At 33.6% G+C, this 11,146-nt stretch overlaps 1 protein-coding gene and 1 pseudogene across 1 annotated transcript; one reads left to right on the forward strand and one right to left on the reverse strand.

The window, feature by feature from the left end:
- The first annotated feature begins 1,377 nt into the window (after positions 1-1,377).
- Positions 1,378-6,719, forward strand: LOC118061077 (serine/threonine-protein kinase PBL34-like; annotated as a pseudogene).
- Positions 6,720-6,851: 132 nt separating this feature from the next.
- On the reverse strand, positions 6,852-8,921 carry LOC118061124 (2-oxoadipate dioxygenase/decarboxylase, chloroplastic-like). Its single transcript, XM_073410765.1, has 6 exons — positions 8,792-8,921; positions 8,454-8,678; positions 8,231-8,352; positions 7,969-8,132; positions 7,321-7,475; positions 6,852-7,108 (listed from the first exon to the last, which is right to left on the reverse strand). Exons 2-6 carry the CDS (start codon positions 8,652-8,654, stop codon positions 7,010-7,012), a joined length of 741 nt encoding a protein of 246 aa, XP_073266866.1. The 5' UTR covers positions 8,655-8,678; positions 8,792-8,921; the 3' UTR covers positions 6,852-7,009.
- Positions 8,922-11,146: the final 2,225 nt, after the last annotated feature.

Raw genomic sequence — 11,146 nt, forward strand, 5'->3', positions numbered from 1 at the left:
CTTCATTTATATAATTTAGATCCTTTTAAATTTTAAAAAATTACTCTTTTTATAAAAATTTATCTATATAATCTTTCAATTCAGGTTAAAGAGAAAAGAGGAAAAGGGGTAATTCGATTTTGGTGATGAGAAATAAAATCATCATTCAAGCCATTTCTAACCATTAAAATACATTTTTTGGGTATCCACAGGTTCCACACGATGAGATAGGTTTGATCGTCGTGTTTTTAAAATCTCAATATTACTCGGAAAAAAAAAAACAAATCTAAATCAAGAGAGATAAATCTAATCTAGTTTGATTTTAAGTTTTGTAGTTTAATGGGTTGTTTATAGGTATTCAAAAGATTATAATAAAGTTTTTTAGGTTGAAATAATTTTAAAATAAGTTTTTAGAGCAAGTGAAACGTTGCTTTTATTTTTTCAGCCACTATAATGGTGGCTAGAATCTAAACTTGCAGGTAATATGTTGTTTTGCGTATATTTTTTAATATGGTCAGACAATAGGTTGTTCGTCCATTTAAAAAATAAAAAAAAATATTTTATTATTATTTTATTCAATCAATTTAATATTTATAATATATGCAGTATCACACAATATTTTTTTATTTAATTTAATGTGTATATTTATTTTTATTATATTTTAATTTAATAAAAAATATTTTAATAAATAAAATTAGTAAATATAACTGGATAAATATTTTATATCGCAAGATTAAATATCTTGATTTTATAAATTTTTTTTTTTATTTTTTAGTTATTATTAATAACTTTTTTTTTCATTTATTAACATATTTATTTATCGATTTATTTAATTACATAAATGCATCAATTTTTTTTATCTACATTTTAAATTTTTTTATTTATAAAAATACATTGAAAAAACTTGCATGTATAATTTTTATAGAAAAAAAAATATCTAACATGCAGTAAGACATTGATCAAATAGCTAGTTTTTTCTATAATATATAATGATGCAATAACATTACATTACATGTATATATTTTTACTTAATTAGCTAAGTTTTTTATACGAACTGGATAGCAAATTCATCAAAAATAATAATTTTTAAATATATAAAAATCATGCTATATATTATAATATTAACTTTTGAAATAGAACATTGAAATAAATCGATATTGAACCTTTTCGTGTCAATTGAAAATCAAGAACCACCTTGTAATTAACCCAATGTAAATTGGATGGAGGGATCTTATTAAAATACTTTCTTGAGTAGAAGGATCAGATAAATAAGAATAATAATAGTTGAGTGGGCACATTATGAAAATATCAAGAGTAAAAGGACTAAATGTACAATCAATCCTCCGTGCTATTATCGAGAGAGCAGCGGACATTTCCTGGTCTTAACTGATTAAAAATATGAAAAATAGAAGACCAAACTATGTTGTTGTCTGTCTCAATGGTTTCCACAGTTTGATTATTTTTAAAAATCTTTAAAAAGGGGCTATCAATTTTTATGTAGCTGACGTGATCTAGTCTTTCTTTTCTCCTTTTCAATTGGGTTTGTGGGTATTGAAGAGAAATTGCTAAATTTGAAACCTTTCTTTTTTGGATGTGGCAAGTGGTGGGATTCGGGGTGTTGGTTTGATGAAAAGTGGGTTTTGGAATTTAGGGTTTTTCAAGAGGAAAGGAGAGGATGGGTTTAGGCAGTGAAGAAGGTAAAGTGAAGTCTTCTTGGGCTGTGTGCAAATCAAAGGAGAGGAAGAAGAAAGATGGCACAAAGGCGGGGTGTTGGGTCAAGTTAAGGCTTGTTGGGAGCTGCATTTCGTCAAGATCCAAAGTGGATAGCTCTGTTAGTGGGACTAGTTCCCATTTTGGTAATTCCGATTTCTCTTCACTTCAATTTTTTTTTGGGGGTTTGATCAATGTGGATTATTTATTTTAGTTCAATCAGTTTGTCAGTTAAGATTGGCATGGTTTCCTTCCTGGGATGTTTGTTCAACAAGAATGGTTTTTGCAAACCGAATGTTTAGTTTTCTATGTGCGTGTGTGTGCTTAACAGTGACTTTAAAAGGAACTATCAACAGCTATTTTCACTGCTCGCACCATTTACAAGCTTCATGAATACCGAAGCCTGACTTGGATGTGAGATCCATTGACAGGGTGAAGGTTTTTCTATGAAAACTTGGAGTCCTTAGATTTTGCAGAAACTACTTCAGGTCATGCTAGACATAAGTTGTTTTTTTTCCCGCAGTTTATCGCAAACTTACAGAATTACTATTTGGAGAGTCTTCCCTAACAGTTTTTTGTTCTTTTTTTATATCCGCTAGCTTGGGGAAGCTGTTATTTTTAGTTTAAGCGGAAAATAAAGGAAGGGAATTTTTCCGTATTGGTACTTGACTCAGTCATTTATTTAGTTGATTGACTTGATGTTTTTGGTTAGATTTGGTTCTTTAATTTCTTTTTACCTTGGTGTTCTGGTCAGAGCTTTGCAATAAATGCTTGGTATCTTGATTTCCTTGTTAGGCTTTTTATCATAACAATTATGTTCCTCGTTTCCAAAAGCAGGCTTGACTAAAGTCTTAACCTTTCAGTGATGTAGATAATTCTGATTTAAGTTTATCGAACTTGCTTTTTTTATTTCTTCTAAGAAATAATTTTTTTCTTATTTGTTGAAAACATTGCCTTAGTTCTAATCAGCTTCAATCCCAAATTAGTGTTGAAAAGATGTGTATAGTTCATGGCTTTGGCAGAAAGTAGGACCAGCTGTTTCATCAGTTTATTTGAAACAAACTCCTTCAAATGATTGCAGCCATTTCCAGAATCTCAGAAAAATGGCATGAGTTTGGAATAATCATTAGTGTGCTGGTGATGGTAGCATGACTGATGAGTTGGTAGGTGTGTAATGGAAACATTCTAGTGGTGATAATAGTGGTAAAGATTGGGTTGCTGAGCTGCCCAATGGATTTAAGGAAAATTTTACCAGGTTAAGGACAGATACTTTGGTTTCAAAGGCACTTGGGATAGGGGCTGTGTGAGGTTGGAAGAGTGACTATCATGGCTAGTTTAAATAGCAGAATGAGGGAATCTATGATTTGTGTATGTGGAGAGTTCAAGTTAAAAGAAACCACGATTATCGATTATCGTAACAAGCATATATGGTATTACTGTGCAGTTTCTTTTTTGTTGAATACACATCTACATGCTGCAGTGTAATTTATGCTTCAATTTTTTTTCTTATTTACCATTTTAATTATGATCTGGGTTGGGCGTCACATCTCTTTGTCAAACCTGCACACAGTGGCATGAAGTTTAGCATTTCATTGAAAAGCTGGTGTGGTTGTATCCAGAAGGGATTGTAGCGCACGGTGCTATATTTGGCTATTTCAGTGTTATGATTATCATCTCTTAAGATTTCATTTTACAGTAGTCTGTATTCTAATAGTGTAAATTTGTGAATCAACAGAAAGTAAATCCATAAATGATGCAAGCACAGACCAACCAGCTGCTCCTGTTGTCTCATCCTCAACCACAAGTAATACAGAAAGTAATTCATCCCTTTCCAAACTTGAAGAGGAGCTTAAAGTTGCTTCTCGACTGCGGAAGTTCACATTTAATGATCTCAAGCTGGCAACTCGAAATTTTAGACCTGAGAGTCTTCTTGGTGAAGGTGGCTTTGGTTGTGTTTTCAAGGGATGGATTGAAGAAAATGGAACTGCTCCGGTGAAACCTGGTACTGGCCTTACCGTTGCTGTTAAAACCCTTAATCATGATGGGCTCCAGGGTCATAAAGAATGGCTGGTACCAGACTTTCCTAATCTATTTACTTCACATATAAAAATTCACTATCATATTTTTTCTGTGTCTTTTCATTTTCAATAATTTTGTTTCCAAAATCATTTGGATTTCTTACTCCTAGGTTTTGCTTTTAATTGTTGGATCTGTGTGTCAGGCTGAAGTAAATTTCCTTGGTGATCTTGTTCATCCTAACCTGGTTAAACTGATTGGTTACTGCATTGAAGATGATCAAAGGCTGTTAGTTTACGAGTTCATGCCTCGAGGAAAGCTTGGAGAACCACCTGTTTCGACGTATGCAACCACTTTTTGCCTTTCTTGTTGGCCCTTTTTTATCTCCCTTAAAAAAAAATTATGGTTTCTAGTATGAAAGTAATTTAAAAAATGTGCGGTGAAAAATTATTCTCTCTACCCTTTCTCTCTACAGTAATGGACTTTTCCAGAATAGAAATTACAAAAGCATTTACATAAAATATCTGTGGACATCAGATAAGCAATGCTTGCACTGGAGATTGGTTGTGTGTATTTATGTGTATGCATGAACATATCTCTATTTATCAGTGGATGCTTGTATGTAAATATGAATCTTTTGTGTATTAGTATTATTCTATAGAGACTGGATGTGTTTATGTTGGATGACGGTTTTTACAGAAGTGAATCAAATCGACGCTAGATTGTTGGTGATGAGCTGTGAAAATTTTGAATTCTGTCACGTTTACCTAAGGCCACAAAGTTATGAAAAGTTCTAGCCAATCATCAAACTTGTATCAGATTTATCTAGATTTTTATCAAACCACCAAGTTTAACAATGAAAAGTAACACAATGAAACAGCTGAATTTTATAAAATGGAGCTGTTTTATTACCACCCTTTCATATATATGATTTTGATACGCAGATGCTTTTTCTTACATGCCTGGAGTTGTATTGACGTTGCCAGGTTTTGCTGTGTTGCACAATTTGCTTATTAAACATCATTCGTTTTTTATGGAAATTTTATATGCAGGGTCCCTACCTCTTCCATGGTCTATAAGAATGAAAATCGCTCTCGGTGCTGCCAAAGGTCTTGCCTTTCTTCATGAAGAAGCTGAAAGGCCAGTGATTTATCGTGATTTCAAAACCTCCAATATATTATTAGATGCGGTACATAATATAACTATAGCAATATTTTTCCTCTTGCTCTTCCTCTTCCTCTTCTTCACTTAATTGGTGCATCCTACTAATCAAATTCTGTATCAGGATTACAATGCCAAGCTTTCTGATTTTGGACTTGCCAAAGATGGTCCTGAGGGAGATAAGACCCATGTATCAACCCGAGTGATGGGAACTTATGGTTATGCAGCCCCAGAGTATGTAATGACCGGTAAGCATGATTTTCTCTTAATCCGTTGTCATTTTCTCATCCTAATTTGATGAAAGATTTATTCTTTTCCCTGAAAGCCTAGATACGCATATCTAGCTTTCTTTTAAACCCTAATTGCCTGCGTTACAGGCATATTCCAGTTGGCTCTGGGAAAAACTTAAAGCTTTTCTGCATGAATTAGGAGGATAGATTTTGTATCTGTTCTCTGCATGTACCAAAGTGTTTATATATTTCAGTGCCCAGAGTTGAATCAAACTCCATGCGAAGCTGACGAAATTGGCTAGGGAGGATTTGGTGCAAGGGGAGGGAGGGGAGGGGAGGGGAGGGAAGGATTTTTGAAGGGTGCATGCCCCTCATATAATAAGAACTATCAACCCTCAAATTGGGAGTCGAAAGCAGTAAAAAAATCCAACTCAAATCTCTCAATTCTTAAATAACAAAACACCCTTAATTTAAAATTAGAAAGGCACTACATCCCCCTCATTAAAGATATCCTCTTCATTAGTTATCTCTGGCCCCCCTTCCCCTCTCCTAGACCGACACATTTGAACCAGAGAAGGGCATCAACCCTACCGTTCCTTCTTTCTGTACCTTTACAAATCCTTCTGTCCTTCCTGTTTAGGTGATTAATATTTTTTTAATTCTAGATAATAGATAAAAATGACAGACAATATTGGATTTGCATGTATCTGTAGTAGGCATCCAATTGTATGCAGTCCAGTAGTATGATGTGCCTCCAGGTAGTCAGTCCTGTTCATATTTGGTAGGAAAGTTTTGCAACAGTCTTCTGCTGCTGCATGTGATCATTATTACATCAAGGCTAAACAAGCTAAAACACTTCTGTCAGGACATCTTACATCAAGGAGCGATGTCTACAGTTTTGGTGTGGTCTTGCTCGAAATGATAACCGGAAGGAGATCCATGGATAAGAACCGTCCTAATGGAGAGCATAATCTTGTTGAGTGGGCGAGGCCATATCTAGGGGAGAGAAGAAGATTCTACCGGTTGATAGACCCTCGACTTGAAGGTCATTTTTCAATCAAAGGTGCCCAGAAAGCTGCACAGCTGGCTGCACATTGCCTCAGCAGGGATCCTAAAGCCAGGCCTCTAATGAGCGAAGTGGTCGACACATTGAAGCCTCTGCCCAACCTCAAGGACATGGCGAGCTCATCATATTATTTCCAGACCATGCAAGCTGACCGGGTCGGGTCTAGCCCAAATGCCAAAAATGGTGTCCGCTCACAGGCTGGATTGTTATCTCGGAATGGGCACCAACAAAGGAGTTTTTCAATACCACATGGTCCCCATGCTTCTCCTTTCCACCATCAATATCCCCACCAATCTCCAAAACCGAGTGGTAAACCATAGCGCACAGGATCAGCGAAGCATCTGCTTCTTTTAGCTGCCTCTTTTCATTCATTTCTTTTTTCACCCCTTTCTTACTATGATGTATTTTCTGGGAAAGCATTTGTTCTTGTACAACTGAGAAGGCAATGGAGGAACATGTCCCTATATGTTGTATTTAGAATCTTAGTCGATTGCCCTCTACAGTCCAGAAAATGTTAAGGAATATTAAGTCCTGTCTGAATGAATCTTTTTTCATAACTCGATTGGAAAAATCTGAGTGGCATTGTTTCTAAGTTCCATAATAACTCGACGTTATTCAGCCAGACAGGTATAAATTGCCTCTTTCAATCAACAAAGAATGGTGAGAAGGGTGGTTAAAAGATTATAGCATGTGAGAACAAACGTCCAATTATATAGGCATTGTGAATAAAGTTTATTCATGTACTGTGATTTATGATATATGTACTTATGTAAGGATCTCAGCCTTGACGACCACTTCTTGAGTAACCTCTAGCGATCATTCTTTGTCGTCTAAATAGTGAATCATCTCACCCAGTTCGCCTTGTCAATTGCTCTTTGGATGTGCTCTCAAAAATCTTATCTGCATTTCCAACCTCAAACCCATCTCGCCTGTGAAACTCCTTGACCTGTTGAAGATGGTGATAGAAGTTACTACCTCGTAATTGAGCATAAAAGAAACAATTCATTTCTTAGACAGTCAGATTAATGAGGAATCTTGATGCCTATCAATCAGGCTGCTCTGGTAACAATCCCCAATATGGCAGTGATCTCAATAGGCTTGGGAGAATCAAAGTGAAAGAAAATATCATTTCAAGGCGAACACAAGGGAATACTTTACCTCTTCCATGCGTAGATTTTTATGTTGTGGCAACACAAGGCGTTCGGCAAACTCTATGTATGAGCAGGGAACTGATTCAGTGAAGCCATCAGAAAACTTGAAAGAGATTGAGTCGGCTACAGTTGAGCTTTGAAGCAGGAGACCATCAGGGCTCACTGGCAGTGGAGAGGAAAAAAAGTCATTTAATTAGTATCAAACCTCTCAGAGACAGAGTATGATGCAATTCGAAACCAATTATAAATAACTAGAACAGTCAATACAGCTAAGATATCTAAAACAACATACTATACTTGATCTATGACAATAAGAGTATAGATGAAGTCGCTCCACACTCTCTGAGAACACTATTTATGGTCCCTTGGCTGGCAGTGCTAAAACAAATTCAAAAGTAGCTGAGATGCATGGGACGCAGGGGAAAAAAATGAAATTGCTAAAATTTCTAGTATTGGATTGAGGTCATAGTTATAGAAACCAAACAAAACATCCCTTAATCCATTCAGGTGAAGTTATATTTGAACAGGAAATCTAGGACAAAGCATTCACCCATAATTATTATCAGCAAGCACTAGACAAGATAATTTCCTACAATTTTAGCTTACAGGAAAACTAGCACGGGGACGCAAGATTAAAAAGAAAGAGTTACCAAACCTTTGAGAACACCCCCTTCAGAATTCAGGTTGAATCCATTCTCTTGGAGGAACTGATTGAGGGCTCTGATATTTGTCAAGTGAGTTTTCAGGCGATGAGTGGAAATAGTGACATGGTTGAGTGCATAACCATTGACAAGTGTCCAGGCAGCATATTCACTCTCCCTAGGCATCAATAAAAATATACAACAGCACCAGTTAAAACACAAATCTTGTATTGAGAAAAGAAAATTGAAGTACAACTTAAAAGATTAAATTACTACTTTGCCAATTGCTGAAAGTCAGAAAAGAAGGGCTTCTTCCATGTTAACGACCCCAGAGCACTAGCAAGAGTTGCATGCTTGTATCCACTGCCTGATGTTTCTATGTATTTTTCAATAATTTCCTAACACATGAAGTTATTTAAATCTTCAGTCTACACAGAAGAGGATGGATTAATATAATTAATGATACAATGAAGTACCAACCATCACTACTACTACTCACTTGAGCTTGTGGACTTAATTGATCAACGAGAAGCTCTGATATAAAAATTCTTGGCAAAGGGCCATTAACACCACTGCCAGTGGCAGCATCCTCATGCGGGAGGCCACTGGGAGGTGAAAACCACAGAGCTTTCAACTTTTTTGCTGGAAATTTCAGCTCCTCCTGTTGTTTATACCCATAATCCAGGAAGAAACTTGCCATGGACTCAATCCCATGACCCTTCACCTATAATAATAATAATAAATCAAATCCAATCAAATTAAAAAACATTAAAAAACATCCATCAAAGTCAATTAGTTTCTTTTCAAGTTTTATGTAATTAACAAAAAAATAGATACCCCAAAGGTCCTGAAAGCAAGATGATCATAGCAGATATGGTCAGCATCATCAAACCGATTTAACCAAGTCTAGTATAGCTTTTGCTGTTGGATTTCTCTTCAAATAAACCCTTTCCAATGCTTCCCAATACACTCCTCATCAACAATAATGATTCTTCTTCATGTCCCTGTCATTTTTGTTTTTAAAAAATAAATAAATAAATTAACTATCGATTTAAACCAATCTGTCCAGTTTGATTATTAATCAATCAATCACCTGAGATCTAGAAATCTGATGATCAACTTCAAATCTTGAGGCATGAGCGGTGGTGGTGAAGAGATTCCGACTTTCCGGTCACGGGAAATGATTTTTTTTCTTCAATGAGATTATGGAAAAGTGAGGATTGATCGTTGATAAGTAGGGCATCTTCTCCGTCATCGTTGTTGAGTATAGTGAGAGCATCTTCGTCGTCATCCTTGAAATTTGGTTTCTCCGACTCCTTTTCTTTTCGGTCCGAAGAGTTTTTTTATTCCTTCACAGGCTTTTCTTCTTTTGTACAGACAAGAATGGCGATCTCATTCCAAAAAGCGCACACGTGTTTAATGGCACAGTATTTTAAATTTTTCGATTGTTATATTATTTTATTTTAAAAATTTACCATAACATACCTTATGCTCTCTGGGCATAACAAACCGGGTCAGACCGATAATATATTTTTTTTCAAAAATGATATTATAGGTTATTTGGAATTTTTTAAATTGAATCTACTTAAAAAAAAATCAATAAGATTTCATGTTTAAAAATATTTTCTAGTATTTAAAAATCTCAATCTTTAAAAATTATTATAAAAGTAAATCAAAGATCAATTTCTCTTACTTATTATACTAAAAAAAAAATTAATGCTAAAACTAGTTCTTCTAAAATATTCATCTTTTTTTAAAGACATTTAAAGAAAAAAATAAATTAATTTTTACCTTTTTAAAAATATATAAATTCAATTTATTTATCAATTGAATTTAATTATGATAAATAATTAATTATAAAAAAACCTATTAATTTTTTTAAAAAAAAAACTAGATTAACTTCGATCAATCTATCCTATTGTAATTGAAATCTTGGATAAAATCAACCTCTGATATTTTAATTAAAATTAAGCATATAGTTGAATTAATTGTTCTTCTGAATGTAAGTACCATAAACAAATTTATTATTTTAATTTATCATTTTTTTAATTAATAATTAAATAAAATTTGAAATGATTAAACTAAATATTCAAGATTATGTTCGCATGTAACACAAAAGAAAAGATCTTGAAATATCAAATGGAGAAATGTGAGAAAAGATCCTAATGTTGATTACTTGATTAATGCTTTCTTATATAGTACTTAACTATAAATTGTGGGCTCTTTGAGTTTTATTTGTTTTTTCTGAAATGAGTAGTTAATTGATTTTTTCAATTAAAATTATACATTGTACATAATATTAAATTTAAATATAAAATATGAATAATTTATGTTAATATATGAAAACACAACATTAAAAATGTTTTTTTTTTATATATATAGGATATCTCGGGTTAATTTGTGTGCATCGAAATAAGCCTTTACACTCCAAACAAGACTTGCATCCTACATTCCATGATCATTAGTAGTAGCAGATAGAAGGAGTTGAACTAGATATTACATAAGAAACATTTCTTTTTATCTTTTATTTACTTTACAAACTCAACCACCCACTGATGATTTTCATTAGAGATGTTGATATGCCCATGAAAGTAAGAAAAATTGTTAAATTTATTTAATATGTTGAATATTTAATATCATCCAATCTAAAAAGATAAAATTTTTATATTATTTAATGTAAAATGAATAAAATCTTATTTAATTTGATCAAGGCTGTGTTTTACTTGTATTGTTATTTAATATGATTTTTTAACTTTTTTTTGTATTGTAATCTTATTTTTTTATATTATATATATAATTTTGAACTCATGACTTGTAGATTCTTATTGTTTTATGCATATATTTAAAAAAATCAGACTTTATTTTATGGTTTTATGCACTTGTTTTCTATGCTTTGGTTTTATTTTTTGTAAAATCAAGTTTTTTTTTTTTGAAAAAGGATTGGGTTGGTTACGCGTTGGCATCCATCAAGTAAAGAAAGTTACCTATCTGATCCTACGCAAGAAGGGGAAGGGATCAAGGGAGGCGAGGTGGTCATAGCCATAGGTTAGCAAAATCATCGCCTTCCTAAATTCAAGAGGCAAACACTAAAAATCTGCCACGTCGAACTAAATTTAAGAGTTCTGCTTTAATAAAATCATTCCATGTGTTCTCACATTAAGAAGTCAACAAAATTACGTGAGATGTTTATGT

This window comes from Populus alba, chromosome 8 (genome assembly GCF_005239225.2).
Source record: "Populus alba chromosome 8, ASM523922v2, whole genome shotgun sequence".
Taxonomy (NCBI): Eukaryota; Viridiplantae; Streptophyta; class Magnoliopsida; order Malpighiales; family Salicaceae; genus Populus; species Populus alba.